Source organism: Suillus fuscotomentosus (assembly GCF_016647785.1).
Source record: "Suillus fuscotomentosus strain FC203 chromosome Unknown F5891scaffold_21, whole genome shotgun sequence".
NCBI classification, from domain to species: Eukaryota; Fungi; Basidiomycota; class Agaricomycetes; order Boletales; family Suillaceae; genus Suillus; species Suillus fuscotomentosus.
In genome coordinates, this window is record NW_024539533.1 from 138427 (window position 1) to 166178 (window position 27752).

The 27752-nt window shown below is 46.2% G+C and overlaps 15 protein-coding genes across 15 annotated transcripts; 13 read left to right on the plus strand and 2 right to left on the minus strand.

Moving 5' to 3' along the window:
- Positions 1-3270: 3270 nt before the first annotated feature.
- F5891DRAFT_950382 (uncharacterized protein) lies at positions 3271-4031 on the plus strand (the record flags this gene model as incomplete). Its single annotated transcript, XM_041374956.1, has 4 exons — positions 3271-3382; positions 3438-3574; positions 3627-3720; positions 3778-4031. Coding segments are annotated over 4 exons (597 nt in total), but the record flags the coding sequence as incomplete, so codon positions are not given.
- Positions 4032-4972: 941 nt separating this feature from the next.
- On the minus strand, positions 4973-7998 carry F5891DRAFT_950506 (uncharacterized protein; the record flags this gene model as incomplete). Its single annotated transcript, XM_041374971.1, has 7 exons — positions 4973-5524; positions 5669-5800; positions 6185-6301; positions 6355-6449; positions 6624-6909; positions 6979-7327; positions 7415-7998. The coding sequence occupies 7 exons, from the start codon at positions 7996-7998 to the stop codon at positions 4973-4975; spliced, it is 2115 nt and encodes a 704-aa protein (XP_041227079.1).
- Positions 7999-9109: 1111 nt separating this feature from the next.
- On the plus strand, positions 9110-11936 carry F5891DRAFT_950451 (uncharacterized protein; the record flags this gene model as incomplete). The annotated part of the gene is made up of 7 exons (XM_041374966.1): positions 9110-9442; positions 9503-9704; positions 9759-9987; positions 10040-10169; positions 10220-10395; positions 10446-10975; positions 11296-11936. The coding sequence occupies 7 exons, from the start codon at positions 9110-9112 to the stop codon at positions 11934-11936; spliced, it is 2241 nt and encodes a 746-aa protein (XP_041227080.1).
- A 101-nt stretch (positions 11937-12037) lies between these two features.
- Positions 12038-12262, plus strand: F5891DRAFT_950546 (uncharacterized protein; the record flags this gene model as incomplete). Its single annotated transcript, XM_041374976.1, has 1 exon — positions 12038-12262. A coding segment is annotated over one exon (225 nt), but the record flags the coding sequence as incomplete, so codon positions are not given.
- On the plus strand, positions 12263-12427 carry F5891DRAFT_896651 (uncharacterized protein; the record flags this gene model as incomplete). The annotated part of the gene is made up of 1 exon (XM_041373375.1): positions 12263-12427. A coding segment is annotated over one exon (165 nt), but the record flags the coding sequence as incomplete, so codon positions are not given.
- Positions 12428-12781: 354 nt separating this feature from the next.
- Positions 12782-13238, plus strand: F5891DRAFT_933578 (uncharacterized protein; the record flags this gene model as incomplete). Its single annotated transcript, XM_041374004.1, has 2 exons — positions 12782-13025; positions 13075-13238. Coding segments are annotated over 2 exons (408 nt in total), but the record flags the coding sequence as incomplete, so codon positions are not given.
- A 598-nt stretch (positions 13239-13836) lies between these two features.
- F5891DRAFT_950521 (uncharacterized protein) lies at positions 13837-14001 on the plus strand (the record flags this gene model as incomplete). Its single annotated transcript, XM_041374975.1, has 1 exon — positions 13837-14001. A coding segment is annotated over one exon (165 nt), but the record flags the coding sequence as incomplete, so codon positions are not given.
- A 2509-nt stretch (positions 14002-16510) lies between these two features.
- On the plus strand, positions 16511-17287 carry F5891DRAFT_898113 (uncharacterized protein; the record flags this gene model as incomplete). Its single annotated transcript, XM_041373405.1, has 2 exons — positions 16511-16972; positions 17027-17287. Coding segments are annotated over 2 exons (723 nt in total), but the record flags the coding sequence as incomplete, so codon positions are not given.
- Positions 17288-18667: 1380 nt separating this feature from the next.
- Positions 18668-19332, plus strand: F5891DRAFT_979346 (uncharacterized protein; the record flags this gene model as incomplete). Its single annotated transcript, XM_041376878.1, has 2 exons — positions 18668-19233; positions 19290-19332. The coding sequence occupies 2 exons, from the start codon at positions 18668-18670 to the stop codon at positions 19330-19332; spliced, it is 609 nt and encodes a 202-aa protein (XP_041227086.1).
- An 856-nt stretch (positions 19333-20188) lies between these two features.
- On the plus strand, positions 20189-20437 carry F5891DRAFT_894695 (uncharacterized protein; the record flags this gene model as incomplete). Its single annotated transcript, XM_041373352.1, has 1 exon — positions 20189-20437. A coding segment is annotated over one exon (249 nt), but the record flags the coding sequence as incomplete, so codon positions are not given.
- An 87-nt stretch (positions 20438-20524) lies between these two features.
- On the plus strand, positions 20525-20875 carry F5891DRAFT_950371 (uncharacterized protein; the record flags this gene model as incomplete). The annotated part of the gene is made up of 1 exon (XM_041374955.1): positions 20525-20875. A coding segment is annotated over one exon (351 nt), but the record flags the coding sequence as incomplete, so codon positions are not given.
- A 231-nt stretch (positions 20876-21106) lies between these two features.
- F5891DRAFT_950517 (uncharacterized protein) lies at positions 21107-21361 on the plus strand (the record flags this gene model as incomplete). Its single annotated transcript, XM_041374974.1, has 1 exon — positions 21107-21361. A coding segment is annotated over one exon (255 nt), but the record flags the coding sequence as incomplete, so codon positions are not given.
- A 63-nt stretch (positions 21362-21424) lies between these two features.
- On the plus strand, positions 21425-21649 carry F5891DRAFT_897084 (uncharacterized protein; the record flags this gene model as incomplete). The annotated part of the gene is made up of 1 exon (XM_041373387.1): positions 21425-21649. A coding segment is annotated over one exon (225 nt), but the record flags the coding sequence as incomplete, so codon positions are not given.
- Positions 21650-22210: 561 nt separating this feature from the next.
- On the plus strand, positions 22211-26436 carry F5891DRAFT_1172527 (uncharacterized protein; the record flags this gene model as incomplete). The annotated part of the gene is made up of 19 exons (XM_041365595.1): positions 22211-22219; positions 22262-22431; positions 22480-22643; positions 22705-22722; positions 22792-22864; positions 22918-22998; positions 23058-23195; positions 23326-23394; positions 23438-23873; positions 24177-24259; positions 24297-24456; positions 24502-24591; positions 24646-24811; positions 24863-25092; positions 25143-25311; positions 25793-25851; positions 25904-25918; positions 25994-26100; positions 26156-26436. 19 exons carry the CDS (start codon positions 22211-22213, stop codon positions 26178-26180), a joined length of 2262 nt encoding a protein of 753 aa, XP_041227091.1. The 3' UTR covers positions 26181-26436.
- A 413-nt stretch (positions 26437-26849) lies between these two features.
- On the minus strand, positions 26850-27661 carry F5891DRAFT_1187371 (uncharacterized protein; the record flags this gene model as incomplete). Its single annotated transcript, XM_041366829.1, has 4 exons — positions 26850-27249; positions 27291-27449; positions 27522-27604; positions 27653-27661. The coding sequence occupies 4 exons, from the start codon at positions 27659-27661 to the stop codon at positions 26850-26852; spliced, it is 651 nt and encodes a 216-aa protein (XP_041227092.1).
- Positions 27662-27752: the final 91 nt, after the last annotated feature.

Sequence of the window (27752 nt, forward strand, 5' to 3'; positions counted from 1 at the left end):
TGCATCATTTCGCCATTGAACCTACCGCCGACACTTTCTCTTACTTCGTCACCTTCATGGCAGCGCACATTAATCCTCGATCTGTCGACAATTACCTCTCTGGAATCTGTAGCCAATTGGAAGAGTTCTATCCGTCTGTACGAGAGGTTCGCAAGTCTCGCTTAGTAGCGAGAACCTTGCGTGGAGCGAAGCGTCGCTATGGGACCCCAGTTAAGCGTAAGCTACCCTTAACGCGAACTGATCTTGCTCGGGTGGTTGATAGTTACAATCACCCATCTCATGATGACAAGCTCTTCCTGACCCTCCTACTTGATGGGTTTCATGGCCTCTTACGCCTGGGAGAACTCGTTTGGCCTGATGCTCGGCATCTACAACTCCGTCAAAAGCTGACTTTGCGCACATCGGTGTGCGTCACGTTGACACATCATTCGTTTGTACTGCAAACACACAAAGTCGATCCTCAGTTTGAGGGTGCGACTATCGTCATTCAACGCTCACACGTTCATCCCGATCCACATACTTTCTTCAAGGAATACCTTGCGTCGCGTGACACAATGTTTCCTTTTCACTCCACACTTTGGCTTCGGTCCAATGGGACCGTGCCTACACGGGCGTGGTTTTTAACTCGCCTACGAAAATTTTGCCCTCCTACAATCGCAGGTCATTCCATGCGTGCTGGAGGTGCCACTTCTCTGGCGGCAGCAGGAGTCCCCGCAATGGAAGTGCAAGCTATTGGGCGTTGGTGTTCTGACTCTTTTCGCTCGTACATCCGTAAAAATCCAACCCTTCTACACGCACTCATATTTAATGGCCGGTCCGCACATGATGGGCGTGATCCATTCGCGCTCGTCCATTAAAAGATATGTTTTGTCTTATTTTCTATCTTTACCCTCATCAATACTTATTGCCCTCCCTCCCTCCCATACACACACATTACGGCTTCTTTTCACGCACGAACGCGCGCACGTTCGCGCATCCTGGAGTTGCTCTTTATCTTTATCTATGGTCTCCGCTATTTGTCCTTAGCTACCTTGTCTATTCATCGGATTTTCCCGGGCTCGCGTCCGGGAAAATCCTTATGCTGGCTAATCCTCGCAGCCTGCGCTTCCGCGAGGCTAAGTGAGACCAATTAGTCGAGTTTAATCGAGTCTTTACACAAGTCTAATTGGTCGATACTTTCGAGTTTTTCCCATGTGCGGGCTGACCCGGGGTCTACCCCTTTGCCATTGTGGCACGCGCTCTGGGCGCTCTCGGCATGACGCATATGCTGAGCAATCTCTGTCCTGGCGGAGATTCGTTTTTTATTTTGTTTTCCTAGTGCGTGTGGGCAATTAGGAGGTCCTCGCCTCTTCTCACTTGCCCGTCATCGCACTAGGTATGTCTTCAAGGAGTATTCTCGTGTTGACCTCTTCTCACTTGCCCGTCATTGCATTAGCATATTTTTCTCGTCACCCACCCTTACGTTGTCACCCAGCCCATGGCTTCTTTTCACGCACGAACGCGCGCACGTTCGCGCATCCTGGAGTTGCTCTTTATCTTTATCTATGGTCTCCGCTATTTGTCCTTAGCTACCTTGTCTATTCATCGGATTTTCCCGGGCTCGCGTCCGGGAAAATCCTTATGCTGGCTAAGATTAATCATTGAAAATCTTAGGAATTATTGAAAATTTTCTCGATTTCAAGGGCAAGGTTTTCCAAATTCAAACGTTCATGTGAGTACTCGAGCAGTCCCAAAAAAAACAACTGTACTGGTTGACTCCGAACTGGGTATTGTACCATGGCATCAGCCGTGATAACAAAGACACACTGTCGCAACATGCCGCTCGGGCTGCCAGCTCAATTTTCAACCGGCTAGGGTGGCAGCATGCAAATCAATTCTCCATCCTAAGGGGTGCAGGTGAGTCATATGGTTAAATCCTGGTTGCACAGCGACCTGTTCATACTTACGCCACCATAGTCACAAACCAGGTTATCGCAGCAAGCCTCGTCTATTATGCATAATTGCCCTTGCTCAAACATGCACCGACAAACATAGATGTTGTCAAAGCAACAACAACGGCGACAGGGGAGAAACGCATCTTCTGTACGAGGTGATATGGGATCCTGAGGAGTGAATAGGATGATATCTAAGGATGGGGGAACACTGTAGGTGACAACCAGCTCTTATATCCTACGTATGCTTATGGGCACGATTTGGCAGATCTAACTACCATCGGATGATTCTGCATAAGTAGTACTCGAAGTCCAATTGCCCGAGTCCGTCCGCTCGTTCCCTCTTGTCCTATTACGAAAGAAAATCACCACGGCAACACACATTCATGTACTGAACTACGAGTGAACGAGGCGGAAAAGGGTGACAAAGTTGGCGGCGATTATTGATGGAAGAAGACCTCTGCATGGACACTTTCAGTCAGCAGCTTGACACCAGGACATCCTAGGAACGATTGCTTACACATCAAGAACTTCTTCGTGATTTCTGTGACGGCCTTGATCATCAAATTCAGTTTCATGATTATAAAATCTTTACATTCTCGAACAAAACGGTTCATCATTCCTTCGGCTTGCAGACAATTGTCTCAGTTGGCGTCTAGCGTTACATCAACTATACGATAACTTCGGGGAGCGTAACGTTTTGAATAGCCGCCACTTCGGCAGTACGCAGCCACTTCCGAATCGAAAGGAAGCGTTTGTATCAAATAGACGCGTCAACTCTGACGCTATCTGGTACTCTCTCTGCTGGCATCAACCACGTGTGTTGAGGCATAGCTGGTTATGAAGTGCCAAGCCACCCCGGGCCGTGCGCGTGATTCATGCATCATGATTCATCCACATCCATACAATGTACGCTACGTATGAGATGACCATGTGCAGCATATTTTCGATAGCCCTCATCCCACACGGATTTAAAGGCTAAACTTAAACCCCAACCCCAGCTCTGCCCCCTCTCCCTCGTATTCACTGGCAGTAATAAACGGAGCTACCTCACCCAAAGGTCATGATCAAATATTTCTCGCAGTACTCTCCTATAGATACTGTCGACGACGACGACAAACTAGCAAAAAGGTTCGGTGAAGAATCTCGTCTCAAGTCACATACCCTTCGCCTGTGGTTGTCCCATGGCGTACTTATTTGCACATCGATTCTCTCTTTTGCGTTATGGATGCGTACGCCTTCGACTCAGCTGATCAACGACACACCTAATATATACTGTAAGTGGAAAGATCGCATCGAAGAGTACAGTTTATAACCCATCGTAGCTCCAGCAAATGTTGCTGTCGAGCCCGTATTTATAAGGTTTAACGGATCCCTTGACTTTCCTTCTATCTATCGTGGTCCACCTTCGCCAGAAATTGATGCCGCTTGGAATGGGATAGCTAATAATTGTGCGTTATTGTCTCGCTATGCTAATTATAAATCGTTCACCTCCGTAAAACCCAGTAACTCAAATGACCCGCGAAGAGATACTCAAAGGAGGTACAAGCGAGGCAGAATTGCCTTGGAAAGCCAGGTATCCGGAAAAAATTGGTGGACAGTACATTGGTTTTATGGAAGCCATCCACCAATTGCATTGCGTGGTAAGCTATACTGCACCGACAATATGCTCATTCTTGGCTCACATTAGTGTAGAACTTCCTTCGCCAAGCCTCTTGGTGGGAGTATTATGGGTCCATTCAAGAACCTGTGTTCCAAACCACCCCAAGAGTAGTTCGTGCGCATATCGGTGAATATTATTTCTGCCTCGAAGCACTATTGCTTATGGAATATCGTTACGGTCCAGATCACTGCATCGAAATGATAAGGCAGAATATTATGTGCCGTGCTGACACGACGATGATCTCATGGTACTGGGTTCAAGGAGAGACGACCCCTTTACCTAACTTCAACACCCGTCATCGATGCAGGAACTTTGACAAAATCTGGGATTGGTCTATCAAGAACTCCATCCACCTCGCTGAAACCGAGGTCGCTCGCTCTCCAGACTCGGTTGACCTCCCAAGACCACAAGGCCATGTGCATGTGCATGAGGAATGAGAAATATCGTAGTGCTTGCTTACTTGCTCACTGCACTTGTTCAAGAATACTATGGGAGGAAAGCAGCTATTGGTTAGAATAACTGTCGCATTATTATAGAGTCTCCCCGCAAAGGGTTGTTGTGTAACACTGAGGTTTATGTATTCCACATGCAAACATTAACATGGCACCAAGTCAGTAGGATAATTCAGAGGATAAAATGATAAACGATTTTGACTATGAAATTTTGTAACAATTGCGTAAAGAAATTCCCGCTACGGCAGTAGTGGGTTTTGTTGTGTCATCGTCGAAAAAACCTCATCTTTCAATTTTTGGCAGAGAAACGCATTTCGGTATCTACTGTGGTATTTTATTCGCACGTTTCCGATGTTCCGGTTTGTTTGTGGTGTTTGGTTCGCACGGTTCTGAAGTGTCGCTTTTCGTCTGCGCTTATCGATTTCGTTCTTATAATCTTCGACTATCTACATATGTCTACTTACACAGTCCTCGGATCCTTCTCCGACATTCCTGCTGTTATTCGTGTCGACGATGCGAGTCTTGATTCGACTGTGTCGTTGTCTTTTCTGCATGATTACAACGTGCCTCGAACTGTCATCAATCATGATGGGAGAGTTATAGGCGGCATCAGTAAATTCCCACATTTCTTAACTTCCTTTTTCGAGACTTGCCGCCGGTCAAAATCCCAAAAAGGAGCGGAAAAGTCACTCGCAAAAATGGCGACACCCACTTGCCATCCACTTGCCACAAGGCATATAAGTTGGATAAGTAGATGCCTCCTCTTGAATTTTACTTTTCTACCTTTATTTTCGCTTTTTGAGCAATTATTTTCAATTATTCCTACAATACAAGCAGTGCAAGTCGTGCAAGTAGTGTAAATTGTAGCAACTTATTTCACTTATTTCACTTATTGTGCACTTGTTCAAGACAAAAATAACCGTATATCATTGCATTTGTATATTAAGCGAGACAAAAAGGAGAGAAAGCAATATGAAAGTACTGGTAAGTAGCGAAAACGAGACATTTAACATGCGCGCGGCGGGCAACAGTGAACAAACAAGCAGGGAACAGCGATGATGAATGACGAGAGGAAGGGGCAGTACAACTCTATAAAACAGAAAGTAGCACCGAAATCCGTCAGTTGGGACACTAGAAAGTGACAGAAAAGGACAGTACCAGGTATCAAAGATGAGTGCGCGCTCATCCTCAGAATCTTCTTCCACAGTGGGGGGCGCACCACGCCTCCTCGCAGCGATCTCCTTCGTGCGGCCCCAGACGTCCTGGAGGATCGACTCGTCGAGGCGATTGATGGACTTCATATAGCCCCTGGTTGCCGCACCAAAGTTGGTGTCGGAAAAGGCCTTTCGAGAGTTGCTGATCTTGCCTGAGGCTTTGTTCATACTGTGGGGGACTTTGACAGCATTGCCTTTACTGTTGACCTCCAGTTCACTGATGAGCGTCTTGTCACGGCCGATAATCTTGAGGGCGCGTTCCATCTGATAAATACGTCAGTCACGATATGATGAGGGGGTAAATGTACATGCCGCCGCAGTGGCGAGGCTAAGAGCGCCCTTCGCATGCGTGACCTTCCTGTGGCTCTCAATGGCGCCCCAGGTAGCACACCTGTGCTGTACGAGGACTTGAACAAGGAGTTCCGACTGAAAGGGTTTCTTGAATTGTCCGTCCTCCGTGATGCTACCATATAAGAACCCTAGTTTGAAAAGTAAGTTGTTTGCGAAATCTTCGCGGTCTTGGTCGGTCTGGACATCATCCTGTAATGACATGAAGTGTGTGAGTGCGGTGACAGCGGTAGTGCCCATGCCATTGCGCCATTCTGATAGCCGCTGGGTGGCCTAAGAAGAAACAAGAACGATCAGATACGAATTGCATCAAAGATCACTTACTAATGCCATGACAGGCCCATCAGTAGTCACCTTGTGCGGTATGTCCTTGTACACCGCGTCCCAGGTGTCCTGCACAGTAGTGCAGAGAACTGCCTCCAACTTGGGAAGAGCCCAAGCCCAGACCTCATCTTGATCTCCGATCGCAAAAATGAGAGTGGGGATGAATACTGCACTCCATCTAGCCACTGCCCGAGCACCTCCAGGAAGGTTCTTGATCCTGTAAGCAGAACGGGGGAGAATCTCCACCTCGACAGAGTTTGACACGGCGCCAGAAGTAGCACTCGAGATACTGGAAAGACTGCGAGTATGTGTGACGGAAGACTTTGTCCGCTTAGCCGCAGGAGCTTTGTGCTTGACGCCAACATTAGTCTACATGATTCGTAGTTAGTATGATTTGAATATTAATAACCGAAGCTTACTACCGCAGATGTGACCCGCAAGGACACTGGTTCAGATTCGGTCTTGACCACCACAGGTTTGCTGTGCCCCACAAATTCAACATCGGATGAAGGTGTATCTTCCTCGATGACGAAGTCATCATCGACCATGAAGTCGTCCCCAATCTGGTCGTCCTCGATCACGTCGTCCTCGATCACGTCGTCCTCGAGCAAGTCGTCCTCAGGCAGGGCATCCTCAATCGCGTCATCATCGGTCAGGCCATCCTCCATATCTGCGAGTTTGCGCTTGACACTCGTCGCCAGAATGGTAGAGTGGGATGTTGAAGTTCGAGCGAGAGCTGCAGCTCGACGGATATCAGCATCGTAATATCCTCGGGGGACCTGTGTAGAAGGAGGAGGCTCGAGATCAGATTCCATGTCAGTGTCGGATCCATAGTTAACGAGGGAAGCTACTACTGGGGGGGTCGCCTCAACATTCATTTCATCGTCGGAAACGTCAGGCTGAATTGCGTTGATCTGTCGAGGAGTCAAATTGGCATTGCGATGGGATTGATTTGTTCGTACTGAAGTATCAGGGACCTTAGAATAAATCTTGACGCCCTGGTGATGCGGTTAATACATAAGAAAGAACTAGATAATTAAACTCACCTGAGCAGCTATTGGTTTGGACATACGGGCAAGGGCTTGAGAGCGCTCAACTGATTCAGCCAGATCATCGTCTGCAAACAGGGTCGTAAAACGATCTGCCACGTTGTCAGCCCCAGCATCGGCGATAGTATTGATGGGCGTGAGTGGGGCACCACCGCTACTGATAGTACTCCCCATGGTAAGTTTGGAAGAGGGAGCAGTACTGGAGAAGTCGGAAGGCATCGTAGATGGTCTTTTCCTCAATGCGTTGGAGGATGGCTTAGAACCAACACTGGCAGCGGGAACTTCCGTCCTCCAACCCGGGATACGCTGGACAGCAAAACCAAATTTTTGAGGACCTGATGTAGTGCTATCATCATCATGCACCATTAAATTGAAGAAGAAAAGAGCCGTTTCAGTGAGATGGTGCAACATAGTTGAGAAGCAAACGTCTTACACATCAGCAGACTTCTTATCGTCATCACGTGCCATCGTTGATTCATCGATAAGACCCGCTGCTTCGATTGCATCTCTTACTGGCGTCTTCACTGGTAACACTTTCCTCTTCTCCTTCTTCTTGCGTGACCCCGGCACTCGCACCTCTTCCTCTGCATCACTCCCAGGATGGTCGACGTTAGCACCGGCTGCTAATTTACCTCTAGCCCCACCACCCTTGCCATTAGCGCTAACGGCCTTATCTTCGGCCATAGTCAAGTTGGAGGTCTCCATGACTTTTACAGCCTTTTTTACGGGGCGTGGGCGTGGGCGGGGACGAGTAGGCTTTGGCGCATCAACACGTGCGGCTGCTTGGTCTGTCTCCATTTTTTTCTGAAATACAGCAATGCGGTTATGTCCTTCATGAACAGCCATTTCACTTGCCCTCTTTTCCTCCTCTACATGCTGATCGTCAGCGGCCTTTTGAGCTTTGGTACGTCTCTTTGTGTGGCCTTCGCCCCCGGTCAGGATATATCCTGGGTGCTGAGTTGCATTTTTAGCTCGAGTCGCCACACGCCTCGGAACCGCGCTGGCAAGCTGAGACATGGTATTGATGGAAGGTTTGGGAGGCTGGAGAACGAGAATACCCAACCAGTGGTGGCGGACGACAAGGTAAGTTTCGTCACAATTCTTCAAAAATTGTAGCCTAAGCTGACTCTGAATTCATACATATGACCCTACTTTGCTCTGACGTACCCACTAATATACTAGCGCGATCTTTTGCAGTCGCCGTTAATATTGGGAGTCTCTACCATTTTTCAGGCACTCCGGATAATATCAGTCCAACGCTTTGCCTGTGAGACATCAATGTCATGGTTCTTTGACACCTTTCCGACGAGGAGATAGTCTACTAACACTCCCCGCACCGTTAGTACTAGTTTTTGTTTGTTGGCGCAGTGAGACTGAGGTATACCACCGCTTTTCCAGTGTAGAAAGCTTTTTCGGTACAGTTTGCTCGTGTCCGAGCCCCAAATCTGGCCTCCATTATCAAATTTGTCACATTGGTACCGGTGATTATGGACGGTTGCACCCCAAACCTTGAATCTAACGGTTAGCCTTCAGAACCTTCGTCAACATCCAGCATAGCACACATGCCTCCCCGTCGTGCTCACCACCTGCTTCAGCTTCCATGCCCAGTTCCAGGATGTTCACGCTGGTTTCGAAACCAGTCAGGTCTTACACAACACAGGCGCTCGCTTCACCCAACTTTACCTGTTTCAGCACCGTCCCCTCAGGATCATCCCCGGCCATCTTGTTCACCCTCCCGCCCTCGAGATTTCTCACTGCCCCCTCCGGATTTTTCACCTCCACCCCGGCCATCATCTCCCATACTTCCTGATCCAATTCAAGAGGATGTACACAATGATGCAGAATTTACTGACGCGAGCGAGCGTTGCTATCGCACATACCATTCAACATTAAATGGTAAGTTTCATTCAAGTTTGAGTACTCCGTTTTTGACTCAAATGTACGCTTAGGACGACCATGCGCGGCTGATGGGACATTTCTGCCATATGGCACCCCTCCGACTCCTGTGCCATTGAAGGCTCCTGATGATTGGAGCCCATATCGCACTAGGATCGAGTTTGAGGCGGCAGAGTTCGCATTCAAAAAATGTCATATGTCGGCAAGAAATTTGGATTTCTTGTGTGACCTAATGGCCGCGACTCTCGCAAAACACCACGACACCCCTCCATTTGCTGATCACAAAGATCTGCACAATGTCATAGATGCGACGCAGCTTGGTGACGTCCCTTGGCAGTGTTTCTCTGCTCAATATACAGGAGAACGACCTGAGGTTGCCCCACCATGGATGGACGATGAATTCGAGGTCTGGTATAGGGACCCCCGCGCAATGGCGCACAATATCATCGCTAACCCTGACTACAAGGACGAAATCGACTATGTACCATATCGTGAATACGATGCATCGGACGCCACACGCCGATGGAAAGATTTCATGTCCGGAGACTGGGCATGGAAACAAGCAGTACGTCTTCCATCTCTTTCTGATATCGCTCGTAAATAGTATAGCTAATATTTCATCAAGGACACCATATCACAAGATCCAGAAACACACGGATCCGCTTTGGTCCCAATTATTCTCGGTAGTGACAAAACTACTGTCTCTGTGGGCACTGGTAATAACGAATACTATCCCCTCTACGCCTCGATCGGTAATGTACGCAACAACGTGCGACGCGCGCACCGTGATGCTCTTGTCATCATTGGTTTCCTCGCCATACCCAAAAGTACGTATATTCATATTTTAAATTTCGTTTTCCGTCATCTGATCTGCATTTCAGCTGACAGGAGTCATTCTAAAGATGACGCATTTCGGATATTTCGCCGCCAGCTATTCCACAGTTCGCTATCCGTGATTCTCTCCAGCCTCAGACCTGTTATGACCACGTATGAGGTCGTGCGCTGTGGAGATGGTCATTTCCGGCGCGTTATATATAGTCTAGGACCCTACATAGCGGATTACGAGGAACAACTCGTGCTATCCTGTGTTGTCAAACATTGGTGCCCGAAGTGAGTATTGGCACTTGCAGTCAGTATCCATTCACACTAACAATTTGTGTAGATGCATTGCAGTTCGCACAAACCTTGATGGTGGTGGCATCTACCGCACCCGCGAGTTTACTGATTTCTTGATCAACGAGCTACACGCAGATGTATTGTGGGATGAATTTGGTCTTATTGGTGATCTCGTCGTGAGTGGAACAAGCCGCTCTTCAATACCAGACTAATCTATTTTGTGTAGCCATTCACTAATGACTTCCCCCGAGCTGACATTCATGAGTTGCTGTCGTTTGACCTTCTCCACCAGCTCATTAAAGGGGCCTTCAAAGACCATCTCGTTGATTGGGTATCAAAGTACCTCAAGGCCGTACACGGGACCAAACGATCAGAGGAGATCATGAGCGACATAGATCGCAGGTATGTCAACTTATTCATTTACTCAACAATTTTATTTAACAATAAGCCAGAGTTGCTGCTGTAGCATCATTTGCTGGTCTACGACGTTTTCCTCAAGGCCGCGATTTTAAACAATGGACGGGCGATGATTCCAAAGCGCTCATGAAGGTATTTCTTCCGGCTATCGAAGGTCACGTACCTCAAGACATGGTGCGTGCGTTTCGCGCATTGTTAGAATTCTGCTATCTTGTCCGGCGCAACATCATTACCGAAGATACCTTGATTCAGATTCAAGACGCACTTCGTCGTTTCCATCATTATCGCAAGATATTCGATACCGTCATTCCCACCTTCTCACTCCCCCGTCAGCACTCGATGGCTCATTACGTGGACATGATCAGACTCTTCGGTGCCCCTAACGGACTGTGCTCATCGATCACAGAATCGAAGCACATCAAGGCAGTAAAGGAGCCTTGGCGGTGGTCGAGCAGGCACAATGCTCTTGGTCAGATGCTTGTGACCAATCAGCGCCTTGATAAACTTGCAGCATCGCGCGTGGACTTTGATGCGCGAGGGATGCTCACTGGCACTATTTTGTCGAGTGCTTTAGCTGCTCTTGGTAAGTTTGTTTAAATTTCTTTATCGAATTTCTCGCATATTCAATGGTAATGTACAACGGCAGATGAAAACGAACAAGTTGCCCCCGCTATGGCACCACAACCCCATGCCCCTGACAATGAACCGCAACCAGATGCCCCCGTCATTGAACCGCAACCAGACATGGACGATGGCGAAATTGTTGATGGTCCAACGGTACTTGCTTCTGTAGCACTCGCGAGAACTCCCCGTAAGTAACCTCCTGCAGTGTTTAAACTTGATCCTCACCACTGTATCACACAGAAAGAAAACGGGCACAGACAGTCGCAGCATTAGCACATGAAGTCGCTGTTCCAGATCTACGACGCCTCATTCGGTACTTCCTGTTCTCTCAGCTCAACCCAGATGATGCCCGCAACCCCGAAGATATCCCAGCTGCCGGCTTGCCTCGACATGAAGGCAAGCTTCAGGTCTTCAACTCTGCTGCCGCAACGTTTTATGCTCCCAGTGATCTGAGTGGCATTGGCGGCATGCGACGTGAGCATATCCGTGCATGTCCACTCTGGCGGAACGAGTACCCGCGCAATGATTGTGTGTTCATTAACACTGATTCAGATGCTGAAGGGATGCGAGGACTCGAAGTTGCGAGAGTCATATGCTTCTTTTCTTTCAAGCACGACTGGGAAGTATATCCATGCGCTCTCATACAATGGTTTGAGAAGATTGGTGACTGTCCTGATGAAGATACTGGCATGTGGATGGTCGCTCCAAGTTTTCATGAGGACAGCTCGAGGGACCTTGCTGTCATTCATATCGAGACGGTCTTCCGTGCAGCCCACTTGATACCCATCTACGGTTCTGAGTACATTCCTCCCTCCCTCAAGTTTTATCAGTCTCTTGATACTTTCGGCTCATTCTACGTCAACAAATACGCTGATCACCACGCGTTCGAGATAGCGTCCTGACTGGATGACATAGGTGGGTCCTCAGTTCAATTTTTGGTCCGTTGCTAATATTCAGGTCCTAGGACATTGCATGACGACAATATCCAGTCGCCGTTCCAGAAGGTCTCCCACTGGCTGTAACTCTTGCTCTGGCATTCGCCACCAAGAGGATGACGAAAGAAAACCTCCTGGTGCGCGTCTTGGGCTCCTGCGAGACGATGGCCAACTCTTCCATCATCTGCACCGACAAGACCGGTACTCTCACCCGCAACGTCATATCCGTGGTCGCAAGCCCACACAGGAGCTCTGGTTCGAATACCCTGTGTGACGATTTCAGCATCGATTAATCAATGCTCAACACCGTTCTGAGCCGGCCACTTCTTTCGCTGTTTAATGCGGCCATCGCTGTTAACTCTACTGCGTATGAGGACGAGGAGAAGGAGACTGGGAAGCGTGTGTTTGTGGGAAGCAAGACGGAGACGGCACTTTTGAACTTTGCGAAAGAACTTGGGTGCGTTTCTACGTCAAGGGTGCTAGCGAGATTTTGACAAAGTTGTGCAGCAGCCACGTTGTCGTAGAACAGAATGGGAGCTCTCGCCCCAGTACCGAGTCCAACGATGTCGAGGTGGCAGATATCGATGGCGTCTCGCAAGAGAACATGACGAGGACTATCATTTTCTACGCAAATCAGACTCTGCGGACTATCACCCTGTGCTATAGGGATTTTCCGTCTTGGCCACCACCAGGGATGCAAGGCACTGCGATTGACGATGTAGGTATATTTTCAGTGATATTTCGACATACTCATTTAGTTCTAGGTGCCCTACGACGTCATCGCCTAGAACTTAACATTGATCGGAATCGAGAAGCAGATCTTGATCCGGTCTGTCTACCGGATCACCGTCATCCTATTATTCCACTTCCTTGGCATCACAATTTTGGGCTATGCAGACACGTCGGGGAATGCCACCATTGTCCAGACTCTCGTCTTCAATGCGTTTGTCTTCGCTCAGATATTCAACTTGGTGAACTCACGAAGGCTGGACCGGAAGCTCAACATTTTTGAAGGCATGCTTAACAATTGGTACTTCATGGCCATTACTCTCATCGGTGAGTCGAGTCATGTTATACCTGGACTACCCTCACGGCTGGTTTGCAGAGATCGCTGTTCAAGTGGTCATCGTGTTCATCGGTGGCACCACATTCCAGGTGACACGTATTGCTGGTCGTAAATGGGGCATCTCACTTGCCCTCGGCTTCGTATCCATCCCCTTGGGCACGCTCATCCACCTACTGCCCAACAGACCCTTTGAACGCCTCTTCATCATGATGCGCTTACTCCCCAAACCCGAAGGCGGTCTTCTCAAAGTTCGCCCAGATGTTGAATGGAACTCTGTGATTGAACTTTTGCGTGACAATCTCGCCACGTTCGCTAACCTGCAGGGCGGGCGACTTCACTCGTCTTCATTTGTTGTGAAGAGCCATCAGGCTAGACTGCACGAAGATAAACGTGTTCCTCTGTATGTGTTGATGTTTAGTTTGTGAGATGGAATCCTTAATTTTTTCTAGCCCCTCGTTGATGACTATGATACCGACGCTTATTGCATCTTCCATCGGAGCTGGCTGGGCACCACAATCACGCGGTACACCGTCTGACCCTGCTCGTTATGATCCCTCAAAGTCCTCTGCTGCTCTCTGGGAAGGCAGGCTCCAAATTCATCCCGATACCAAGCCAGATGATGCACTGTATCGCACAAAATGGGGTGATGGCATCATGTGCGTTGTCTCTTGCGGTCGAGTTGTTCTCTATGCTGACGCATAGGTTTGCAGCTTTGATAGTGACTGGTGAATAAGCTTCTGGTTATCGTTTGGAAAGACGTACTGATGATGATGTCTCAGGAATCCCCATGCTGATCTTTAGGCTCAAGATCGTGCTCACCGTATCGGCCAGACAAAGGCTGTCCGAATCCTCCGTTTCATCACAGGGAAGAGTGTCGAAGAAGCTATGTATGCTCGTGCGCGGTACAAGCTCGATATCGACGACAAGGTCATCCAAGCCGGTCGATTCGACAACAAATCAACATAGGAAGAGCAGGAAGAATTCCTGGTAGGTGTTGCAGCAGCTCTCTCACATAACGAATAGCTAAATGAGTGGTATGCAGCGGTCCATCCTCGAAGCAGATCAAGAGGAGGAGAACGAAGAGGCCGGTGACATGAATGACGATGAACTCAATGAGATTTTCCGCACGATGGATCTTCAGCGAGAACGGGATGCGTTGGACGCATGGCGTGCGATCAGCAACAGGGGGAAGCCGTCGTTACCGCTCATGCAGCTTGAAGAGCTGCCTGAATGCTATCAGACGGATGAACTGTTCGAGCCGAAGGAGATTGATGATGCTATCCAGGGCCATGGTCAGCGTCGTCGTAATGTCGTCAATTATAACAATGGTCTTAGCGATGAGCAGTGGGCGATGGTACGTCTAGTAGGATGTCGCGATGCATGCATGCTGATCGGGATGTTAGGCTGTGGAGGACGGTGAAGATTTGCAGGAACTCGTCGATCGTGCCCGTGGCAAGAAAGAACGACGCGCTGCCAACAAGCTTCTCAAGGAAACCGATACGCCTGGTCGTAGTACTCCAGCGTCAGACTTGGGTGTCGAGGTCGAGTTCACAATGGGGCATGCGAAGGTACGTGTTTATTCTATCTACTATACATTGATACAACGCTGACGGTGAATATTTGCGGGTCAAAGTCGCGAAAACGACACTATGAGGACCAGGTAAGTCTTCATTGATTAAGAGACATCCTAGGACTCACTTTAGGCTGGAATCACGAGCGACTCGTTCCGTCTCGATTCCTCTCGCCGATCCACCCCTTCACCCTTTCCCAAAGGCCCTTTGGCACCTCCGCATTCGCCTCTGCCTCCTCTGCTTCCGCCTCAGCCCGAATCGCCTCATTCGCCCTGATCGCAACATCGATCCATTGGCGCTTCCTCCCTCGCACGCTATCAAAAGACTTTGAAGCTGCCATTTACTTAACGAGATCTCGTCAATACGTCATACTTATAAGTACACTTGCACCACTTACTGTAGTTTTGTGCCTTGAAATAAATGTGTGTCCTTTTGATGCTTATCTGCGCATTATCGCGCTTGTTTGTCACGCGCTTTCTTTCGACTAAGACACTCAATCAAATAAATGTAAATAAGTGGTAAATAATATTTATTGACCGGCGGCAAGTCTCGAAAAAGGAAGTCAAGCAATGCGTGAATTTACTGATGCAGAGTCCACTCTTGGCCCGGTTCGCGTGCCTACCGTTGATGGTTGGTACAATTCACAGCAGATCTTTCGTCCGGTCCATCTGAGTGGATGTGATGTCGAACTTGGTCGTGATTGGCTAGCGTTTGTGAACGCGAAGTTTGATGGATCTCGGTTCGAAAGGCCTTCAGAAACGGACGTCGTTCGACTTTCTGGCTGTCATACTTGGAATGGTGTGTGTATTGCTTCGAATTGTTTCTGTATATCTCATTTTTATTTTGTAGAGAGTCATTATTATTCGTCGTCTGTTGTTACAGACGGTGAAAAAACTTCAGCTACCCAAGCGGGATCCTGTTTAGCTACCCAAGCGGGTTCTTCTTCATCATGTTTGTCTGTACATCCGCGAAATGAACATGCTTTGGATGATTTTTTTGGTGGTTATGAAAAATTATCGAAATCTGCTCTGAGTGAATTGGTAGTTGCCCATGGTCTTCAGGTAACTGATGACATGTCTATGGAAGATTTGTGACAGGCTATATCTCAACACGTTGGCACAGGAGTCTGTGGATCTAATTCATCGCGAACTTTCGAGGGTTGTGAATCTGCGCGTCAAAGCCTTAATACATCTTGTGGTGACGAAGAGGCCGTGCTTTCTATGAAGATAGCCTTCTTGACGACTATATTGACAACTACGAAACGACGACCTTTAGAACGGCTGTTAACAGCAAATGGGGTCAGTTTCGAACTCGGATCGAAAACAGGAAAGCTTCGTCGTACATTAAAGAAGCATATCAAATCACTGCAGAAAGCTAAGTCAAAATCTTCTAATCAAAATCAGATCCAAGCTCGTGAAAATCATCATCGTCAGCTTTCTCGCGAATGGCCTCAGCTTCCGTCTTCGCAATTGAAGCATTGTTTGGTGCAGATGTTCAAAGATGAGACTTCTTCAGAAAGATTGGCCACATTTACCTGCGCGTCCTGTGCTGAAAGTGTTTCATGTTCTGAACAAGTCACAGTATCTGTAGCGAGTCTCACTAATTCCTCTCTTTTGCACAGATCTGATCGACAAGAAGATCAGCACATGTCAAATGACTATTTCGATGGGGACTGTCCTCTCCCTCCATTACCTTTTGCATGTTCTGACAGTCCTCTTTGTGACTTGATGCTTGATCCTTCTGGGGTGAGACGATGTGGTGAGGACGATTTTGAATTATCCTTGTGCAATGTTTGTGACAAGAAGCTTAAGAAAGGCAAACATCCGGCACTCAGTCTTGCGAATCGAACATTTCTGGGAGAAGTACCTGATGAATTGAAAGATCTGACTGTCGTTGAGGAAGCAATGATTGCTCGTTGTCGTGCGAAATGTTGGATCATTCAATTGAAGGAAGAAAACCAGGATTTGCAACTTTCTACTAATCAACGTGGAATCAAAGGTCACATAATTGTTTATCCTCAGCGCCCAGAAGGGATTGCAAATGTCTTACCTCCATCAGTGGATGACATTATTACGCCGATTTGCATCATTTTTGTGGGCTCATGTCCTCCAACTCGTGCATGGCTTGAAGAAAAGGCCAAACCTTTGATAGCTCGGAGAGAAAAAGTTCGTGCTGCATTAGTTTGGTTGAAGGAACACAATCATCTGTATAAAGATATCATCATTGATTTTGATGTTTTGAATTCTATGGAAGAAAAAATGTTGATGCCTTTTCACATCGACCACGTTCTTCCAAATGATGCACGTGATTCCTTGACATCGAAGTATGATGCAACCGAGGCAGTGCAGTCAGAAGATTTATCTGATGTGGATAATAATTCTTTGTTGTTTGATGAACAATCACGTGCTGCTGATCTGGAGACTATGTTTGAAAATGTTGTAGTCACTGATGTTGACAGAAATGCATCTGCAAATGAATTGCGTGCAGCAGCAGTCCGTCATATCAAGAACAAAGGCGGTGGATATGTCCAGATCCCTCATGATCCTCAACCTGTCAATGAGTTCTTCGATCCAAATCTCTTTCCAATGATTTATCCTACCTTGTTTCCATATGGATTGGGAGGATTTGAAGACCATCTACGTCCTGAACCTTTGTCAATCAAGAGACACATTAAACACCTTTTTAACCTTGCAGATCGTCATTTTCAAGAACATTACTCGTTTCTATTCACGGCATTCAACATTTTACAGCGACGGAAGATTTTGTTACACACATCTTTGAAAGTAAAGCGGGACTCCTTTCCAACTGTAGCTACCAATCTTGCTGCTGTTTCACCATGGGCTGTTCACTGTGTGACAGAGCGTGTAGCTCGAGGAGACACTGTTTCTGCAAACAATGAAGATGAGCAATGTGTATTACGCTTGATGAAAGAGGTACGAATGATAACCTCACAAGTTCCAGGATCAGCACATGCAAGAGCAAACATGCGAAATGAAATCCGTGGCCTCATGTGTGAACGAGGTTTGCCGAGTTTTTATGTTACCATCAATCCTGCTGATGTATATAATCCGCTCGTCAAATTTCTTGCTGGTGCTGAGATAGATATTGACAATCTTCTGCCAGAAGAAGTGCCAAAATTCTACGATCAATCTATTCTTGTAGCTCGAAATCCAGCTGTTGCAGCCAAATTTTTTAATATCTACATGAAATCTTTCATCAAATGTCTTTTGCGATTCGAAGGTAAGGGTACAGACCTTCATGAGGGCATACTTGGTACTGTCAGTGCATATTATGGATGTGTTGAAGCTCAAGGAAGGGGGACTTTACACTGTCATATGTTGATATGGCTGGAAGGTGGCCTTAATCCTAATGAGATCAAGGACCGAATATTACAAAATGAAGAACAAAGCTTTAAAGAATGTCTTCTTCAATACCTGGAAGATACAATCTCGACATGTATTCCTGAACTTCCTGAGGAAGACATATCAATACCCAATCAAACTTGTCATCCATGTTCAACTCGAGGTGTGAATTTTCAGAACACCACTGAGGAAGATGGGTTAGAGACAATGCGAAAGAAAGACATACATCTTCTTGCTAAAAAATGTCAGACTCACAGACATTCAAAAACATGCTGGAAATACTGGAAAGGCCCACCAGAACCAAAATAATGTCGATTTGATCTAGACGAAAAAAATATACATCCAATAAGCCTGACTGATCCAATCACTGGTGAAATTACCTTAAAGTGCCTAGACGGTCTAGTGAATCATTTTAATGCAAGCATATTGGAAGCCATGAGGTGTAATATGGATATAAAATTCATCGGATCAGGACCAGCCGCAAAAGCAATACTGTATTATATAACTGACTATATCACAAAGTCTCAGTTAAAAACTCATGTTGCATTAGCTGCAATGGAAACAGCAATACATAAATTAGAAATATATGATCCGAATGATGATGATTGCACACTGCGAGCGAAGAAAATGCTGCAAAAATGTGCTCATTCAATGATCTCTCACCAAGAATTGTCGGCTCAGCAAGTCTGTTCATATCTGATGGATTTTGAGGACCACTTTACAAGTCATGAGTACCGTGGATTGTATTGGACAAATTTTGAATCCTTTGTCGAAGAATGCAATCCAAGTCCTGAGTGTAATCAGTCATCAATAATAGATGATGATACTGTACCAAAAATCAGTCACAGTCTTAGTGGTGATACTGAAGGAGCACTTGATGAACCTAATGAGGAATTTGAACATAGACCGGTTGAAGGAACTCTAGATGATGACGGAGTTTATGTTGAACAGCTCCAAAATGATAAAATCAGAATTGGTAGTGACAATTTCGGAAATCTCATGCCTAAAGCCACACAAGTTATGGACTACTTACATCGAGATGACAAGTTCAGCAACATATGCATATGGGATTTTGTTGCTCAAGTAGATAAAGTGAAAAAGAGCAAGAAAAATAAGAAAACAAATTGGGAGAATATGGACGATGATGAAACATGCTATGATGATGACATTGATGACAATGAGGATGAACTCACCAATGATACCATGCTAGAAGATGATACTGATAATCTAGAAAACTTGGATGAGATGGACATAGATGAAACATCGTTAGTAGAGGATCCACTTCCATCTCCTTTAGCAGAAGAGATTCTCCATTCTTCAGCCAAAACACGGCCTTCTGGAGAGCTACAAACAGGGGATTATGAATCACGTACACATTTTCTACGTGTGAGACAACAAAAGAACCGATTTGTGCCCGTCCCAATAGGTCCAAGGATGCCTCGCAGAGACCAGGAATACATCTATCCCAAATACTGTCGTTTGATGCTGATCCTTTTCAAACCATGGAGATCTGTATCTGATCTCAAACAAACAACACAATCATGGATTGAAAGCTTTGAAACATTTAGACGCACATGTGATGAGAAGATTATTGCCATCTTGAATAACATGCAGATATTGCATGAATGCAAGGACAGCCGAGATGATCATTTTGCAAACCACCGGCTTCGACACAAACTTGCAGGAATCTCAACTGAAATGTCTAACTACAGTCATGATAACAATGAGGATGACATATTCACAGATAATACTGATGAAGATATACTCACTCATCTAGAATCAATGGATTCTTGTCATTCTATGCGACAGTCCACAATCAATGACGACCTGATTAGTTGTCTTCAATATATGGAATCATGTCGATTTTTTGACAATCTTTCACGTGTCTCAAGTACTGCAGAACCTCCTGATACAGACCACCATACCAGTGAAACTAATAATCAACTTTCTGAACAAATGATTGAAAATACCGAACAAGAGAATGAATGGCGAGATTGCTATGAAAGACGACGGACAAAATGGAAGCAAAATCAAACTACAAATGATTCCTCAAAATCACATTTACCCACCAATCATGACATACAATCCACAACAATCGAAACAATACAAACAAGGCCATTAGAAATACACAAAACCCTTGTGCCAAATATTCAAAGCCAGACCCATGCAGTTGATGAATTCTGTGATGTAAATAGTGATCGTGTTGCCCAAGAATGGTCATTAAATGACGAACAGACTAGGGCCTTTAAAATAATAGCAGAACATAGTCGAACAAACAATCCTGAACCTCTGAGGATGTTTATTGGAGGACCAGCTGGTACTGGAAAGTCAAGGGTCATTAATGCTCTGAAGGATTTTTTCATCAAACGAAATCAAACACGACGATTCAGACTTGCCTCATACATGGGAGTAGCTGCACGGAACATCTCAGGCATGACTCTACATGCCTCATTATTATTAAACCAAAGACATACATCAGCTGCGAATACCAAAACAAAACGAGATCTCACTGCAATGTGGGAAGGAATTGACTACTTGTTCATAGATGAAGTGTCAATGATAAGCTGTGATTTTCTTACAAAAATTCATGATGCATTAGTGGATGCCAAAGGTAACACAGCACCATTTGGAGGGATGAACATTATCTTTGCAGGAGATTTTGCTCAGCTATCACCTGTGAGTGGCAAACAATTATATGCCCACCTTGACCTTAGACGCTGTGCAACAACACAGGGACAAAAGAGCATATTTGGCAGACTCCTCTGGCTATCAACAAACACTGTGGTATTATTAACAAAGATAATGCGTCAATCAGGTTCAGAAAATGAACGATTCGTTGACTGTCTAACACGTCTGTGTCAAGGAAAATGCACTTTAGATGATTATCAGCTTCTACAAACAAGAGTGATTACCACCAATGCAGATCATACAGATGATTGTGAATGGATAGATGCACCAATCATTGTCTGTGACAATGAGAGCAAAGATGAACTCAACATTAGAATGACAACAGCATTTGCACGAAGAACAGGACGCACTCTTCATTGGTACCACTGCACAGATAAGCATCAAAGAAAGAAACTACATGATAACGATTTGATCAACAAATTACAGCATTTGAATTCGGGAAAAACAAACATGCGACTAGGTAAAATCCCATTAGTCATTGGCATACCAGTCCTTGTATCTCAAAACTTTGATGTCGATGGCGGAATTGTGAATGGTAGTACAGGAATACTGAGAAAAGTAAGACACTCACTCAATGATGAAAAACAACGTGTGCTGAGATCCTGTATTGTGGAAATCAGTCAATCATCAGGTGAGGCACTCCCAAATTTAAGTCCTCAACAAATACCTATTATCGAGGATTCCGTAGAACTTAGATTCACACATCCGAACTCAAAAAAGACATGTCGCATTACACGCACTCAAGTGCCCATCCTTCCAGGTTTTGTTATCACTGCACACAAATCACAAGGCCAAACACTAAAGAAAGTTATTGTTGATCTTGGTTCAAAATGGTGCCGAGGTGCTGAGAAACCATATGTGATGATATCACGTGCAACCTCTCTACAAAGCCTGTTTATCTTGCGTCCATTTAATTATAATAAAATTTGCTCTCATCCATCTCAAGACATTCGCCAAGAAACTCTTCGATTAGATGTACTGAACCTCAAAACATCAATAGACTCACCATATACGAGCGATGACCAACGAAAACAAGCAGAACAACGATTACCGTCAATTATGAATAACCTGACCACACATAATAAAATATTAGCATGTACCAAAGAAGACCGAGCAAATGAACTAAACAATGTTCAACAAAGCATCCTCGACCTTGATGATCTTATTGTATCTGGCACCCAATCCGGGTTAACACAGCAACCACCTCGTTGAAAAAAGAGAAAACTGAAAGATTCAGTCAACGAAGATATAGTGGATGCTATACCTCGGTCTCCAAACGATGATTTGCAGCTACCTCTAGTACGGCGTACCAAACGCCGGAGGTGCGCATAGTGATGTACACGGCCCGGTTTCAGGCCGTGGGCCGGTCCCAGCCGAGCCTAATCTGCTCATCCATCATCGGTCGAATTGTCTGTTACAGACTTCCGTGGACATCCAAACATCACGCCTCAGATTATATACCGCCAATTTCCTACTCCCGCTCTTACAGAGTTGATTGATTCATCTCATTTTCAACCAGCCACTGTCCTCGTCGCAATCCTCTCTTTTTTCTACATGCATGATGTGAGTTCACGATTATGCCGAGCCTTTCCTATGCTGATTTAGACCACTCAGTATCCTGAAATGACCAAATTTTTGACCGAATCAGAGAGATCATACATCATAGATGTGCTCAAACAAGATTCTAATAATCTTTCCTCTCGCTTCGACACTCAATTCTTCCGGCAAGCTATAAAAGATTACAAGACCTACGTCCAAAGTCTCATTTATTTAAGGTACTTAGTCTCTGTCATATCGTGTGCTTCATCTGAGTTAATGATCAGGCTGCTCGTCCTTGGTTATGCCATCGCCCTATTCTCGCCAACCATCATCAACGAGCTTGACTACTCTGCTGCGAATGCCCAGCTACTCTCAGCCCCGCCATTTGCTGCTGGCTGTATCGGAACAATCATATTTGGCATCTATTCTGACAAGCACAATATTCGTGGTCCGTACATCATTGGTGGCACGCTTGTTTCTCTTGTGGGATACATCTTGCTATATTGCAGCGTACGAGCGGACCCGTCGTACGTGGGAGCTTGTCTGGCTGCTGCTGGAGTTTATCCAACCTGTCGCGATTGCTCTGGCTTGAGCAGGTTCTAGTGCAAGAGGCGATTTAAAACGTGGAATTGTAATAGCAATGGTCATTGGTTTCGGTAATCTCGGAGGGTACGTCACGTTATCCTAAATATGCAACGTCCATCCGCTCATACTAGTCTCAGTATTTGCTCCTGCTTCATTTACATTGATCCGCCACACTTCCACATCGGGCACGGCACGATCATGGGATTCCTTTCTCTTGTGTATGTCCCATCAGTCTTCCGAACGGGAACTGTAGCATAATAACATGAATTTGCGACAGGATCATAATGAGTCTCTTTGCTATGTGGGACTATAATCGGCTGAACAAAAAGAAAGAAGGCCAGTGCGAAGCAGAAAACATTAGCGATGATAGAGGATATGAATTTGAGGATATGGGCAATGACAGTCCTCTTTTTAGGTGAGTTCTCTTTTGAGTCCTCCGCAACGTTTTTAATGCAGAAACTAGTCCATCAACCTTTGAAACATCCAGTGCCAACACCGGCTCACTTTTGCCTAATAACATTGATGTATTGGGAACAGTTGCTTAGGTGTGCATTATATTCACTCCATAACTTGTCTACATTATACTCCACCCCGTCGTACTATTTGGCTAATTCGTATGTATTGCGTACAATGATGCTGACTTCTTTTTAATCGCAGTGTCGCAGCAGCTGCAACAGCTGTTTCTTTCCTCACAGGGACTTCCGAGCCTATTTTTTCTTCTAGACTTGCGCCCTTATCTGTGTCAGATCAGCCTCTATCACCTACGCCAACAGGTAATACTGGACAGATACGTCATGTCTGGAGCAGCTTACTTCATCGTCTTGGTCTACGCACACCTGGGATGGGAACGCCTGATGTTGATAAGGGCACGAATAGATCCAGTCCTCGCGATGCACACGAGCTTCTGCTTACGGAGATAGCTCGAGCCTTCAATTTGGGTCTTGGTCTAGAAAGACCGCCTGCTGTCCCTGACGTGACCAATGCCAAGAGACCTACATCTGACTACCTTATCCCTTCATACCTCTTCCTGACCACCGACAAAATCGATATTTGTCAGCGACGACATGAGCATTTGTCAACGACCGATCTTACTGTACGTCATACCCTTGTAATTGGGAACTCCATTGATTGAAAGACAAGTTCGATGCTCTTCGAGCCCCTAAAAATTCTATCATTCGATCCACCACTATGACCACACCTGATACTGAAGTCAGGTGTTTCTCGCAACGTGTCGCCAATGGTATATATGATCGTGTCTCTGAAGCCATTACCAACCTGGGCAAAGACGGCTTAGGCGAAGCTGATTTCGGCATCGATTGGACCACCACCAGTCCAAGATAACTACAGTGGGACGAATTGGTCGTATGTAAACACGAAAGACTGGTCGCCCCTTTAGGACCAACATCGTAGGTCAAATCGCGACCTCAACGTGCGGCACAAAGCATTCGGCGAAAGGAACACATTTCACCAAAAAGGCACGTATGTCCCCTGCCAGTTCATGATCATAATCTGACAGACAAATAAAGAACATACCGCTCGGCGACTCGGACACCGTCAAATGGAAATGGGCGCTTTCCAAGCCCACCATGTGTTCACCTAACCTAGCGGATATCTGGGAAAATCAACTAACATCCATCGAAGACTGGATCACCGAAGAGAAGAAGAGAGCAGCAATGGTCAGTTCCGATCAATATGTTACATTACAACTGACAGTCCCACAGGGCTCAAAGATAAACGTGTGTATCGCCAAGAGCGCCAATGACTTGCAATATGCAGACCTTATCATGTTAACATCCCAATGCATCTACGAGGTAAGTGACAAACCAAATCGTGCCATTTTAACGCCCACCAACCATCTCTTACAGAAGCCAGAAGGTAAAAATGCCAGTCATGACACCACACCTCGACGAACCAAGCGCAAAATCACGAGCGAAGACAGTATGGTAGGACAGCGTAGCACGGCGGTGTCCAGGACCTCTATGGCAAGTTCGAGCGCCAATATGACTGTGCCAACACCTACAGCAGACGAAGGTATTCTTGATCTTCACACTCCCTCTAAACCTGCGCTCATGCTCTAAATAGTCACTCCAGGTGCTTTATACGACCCACGGATCCTTCCAGACTACCGTGGAACGTATTTTCAACTGCAACAAAACAAACTTAAGCAACTGAACCTCTACGACACGACCGAAAACGGACTCAAGCTCATCCCTATGCACGAGACGTACTCAAAACTAAGACCCGGGACACTCGTTCTCGCTGTCTGTGATGCGCACATGTACAATATGATACAAAACGGACAGCCGACCAGCGTGCGCACCAGTCAATTTAGTTAAAAACATCCTCTAACGGAAATTTGCAGACTTTTCAGCTCGGCATGCAGGCCATGAAAGTGCTGGATCCCTCCGATGAACCTGTGGAAGAACGTTTTATTCCCATCCTTTCCACGACGTCCGTTGACTTGTCGAAAGACGACTCAGCCATCGCGGGATTTTCCACGTTCGACGTGGCGATGAACCCCGCCAAAAAAAGTAAGCACGCAGACGGACAAAGGCACAAGGGAGGGAAAGGAAAAGAGAAAGAGAAAGTGGACTGACCGCCTCCTCCGTTTCACGACTCGATTGAAGATATGTGATCTCCAAAGTCCGTTTATTTGTATAGCACTCGCCTATTCGTATCGCTTGCCTGATTCTCGCGACTCGGCATCTCGGTTGATTTGTACGATACTTATATTTTTGTCTGTACGATTCGTCTGCGCTGATCTTCTCGCATCTCGGCATCTCGATTGATTTGTACAATACTTGTATTTTCGTCTGTACGATTCATCTGCGCTGGTCTGTATTGCAAGCAATTCATGTTGATGACTCGAAAAAAAGGACCGTAGCGGGCTCTGCCGCGTGCGGCCTTTCGCGTTATAAACTTATGTACTAAGTAAGTCGAAAATCATTGTTAAACATTGTTGGCAACGAACTTACATCTTAACACATTCTGTCGGCGGCCACGAATTCTCAGTATCCGAGGCGTACCATGATGGTTCCTGGCATGGGGTTCACAGCAGAGTCATCAACAGTGTGAGTACGCAAGATGTTTTAGGGTTACTAGTTATCTTTTTTTTGTTCCTAGGTTCGTTCGACTCATGTGAGCTTGCCGTAGAACGAGACGATCACATAACTTATGCAGATCTTGCTATTCTAAACCGTATGGCTGACGTAGTACTCCGAAGAATCTCAAGCATCGCTCATTAGTGTGATGCCATTCCAAGTGTCCTGGTCGGAGACTTGCGGCAAATATGACATATTCACCAGTAACGCTCTGACAAGGTGGGGTGACTAAGTACCTAACCTTCGGTCATGATGATTTATTCTTCCATTGTAGATTTGCAAAACTAAACTCCCCTTGATGGCTACAAAGTACGCTGGGAGTCATGACAACATGTTTGAATTTTTATCTATGCATGGGTTTACGACGTGGCGGCTCCTCACACATTACAAAACATTACCTACTGATGACAATGAAGCTTCTGCTGCGGACTCATTTGTATGAGTTACTGGGCAATTGCCACGCAACTCATCACAGCTGTTTTCTCGAATCTGTTTATCTGTCATTGTGTCTCGGCTCCATGTCAGATATTGCATGCTGTATCGCTACGGTGCTACACCCGTGGCTGAGATCTGCTCACCACGTTTTGGACATGTGTGCGATCTTAGTCGGTGGAAGAGGCTGAAATCGAGCGGACCCCCGAGAATGTATAAAAAGTCCTCATCCGAATGAGTAGTCACTCCTCTTATCCCTAGTAAACATGCATCCACGATCATCATCATATTCACTCAGATGCCAATGTGCCACTCAGTTGAGCGACAGGAACTTGACAGGAACTTTCAACGTGATCCCGAAAACCTCACAGAAAGTCTCCGTCTCAAGCCTTCTCTCACTCGTCTCGATTATCTTTGCACTCATCTTTTATCTAACTTATCTTCGTTCACTTTCTCCTTCGAAAGCCTTACAATACATACATTAATACCAAGCTAATCAACAACCTTTTAACAACCAGATACAGACACAAATCCACCTAGGCAGCTGCAAAATATGTCTCCAACACACTCTTCGATACGACAAGCTTCGGGCATCTGCGTCCCATCCAAGTTTCAAATTGCGCACAACTCTGCTCCAGGAGCACCTCAACCTCCATAACCCTTGCCCAATTGAGAGCTGCACCCTTCGCGAACGTGAGAAGAGGTGTCTCTGCGGGTTTGTATGCCATGTCCACGACCACGCCGTTCACGGTCGCGTCAAACAACGCTAACGGAAGGAGTACGACACCTGGGTTAGTGCTGTCGGTAGTTGTCGCACTTGCTGAGACGGTGGATACGATGACAGTTGGTGCAGGCTCCTCAGCAGGCCAGACATCAAACATCTCGATCAGCTTGACGGGGGCGTCAGGGAACGCTTCGACGAGCACTTGTGACTTGCTTGCAGTTCGGTTGAACAGGTAGATGCGTTGAGCCCCCACACGGCCCCGATAGCTTCAGCGGCTGGCGAAAGCTTGCCAAGCAGGGGTATGACGTTGAGTTTGAAGGGAATGGTAACAGAGGCGCCCCCAAAGTCAGGAGCAGCCAAGGTGGCTTTGATTTCTTCACCAACGTCGGTTGTCTCGAGAAGCTCAGAATAACTGCCGCATCATCATAGAGATGAAACGAGCGAGATGTAGGTTTATGTGATCCAGAATGTCAGAGAAGCTTACAAATCTAGGCCAGAGGACAAGAATGACGCAGCAGAAACGCTTCCCAGACACTTGCTCCTGGATGATTCTGTTTCCCAAGGCCACTAAACTCAATGGTTATCGTCGATTGGTGTGCGCCATCGCCTGCTAACTTCCTTCATAATTATGGTGGTCTCGATAAATTCTCACCCGATGTGAGCTTGCTGTAGAACGAGATGATGTACAGATCTTACTATTCTCAAACGCATGGCT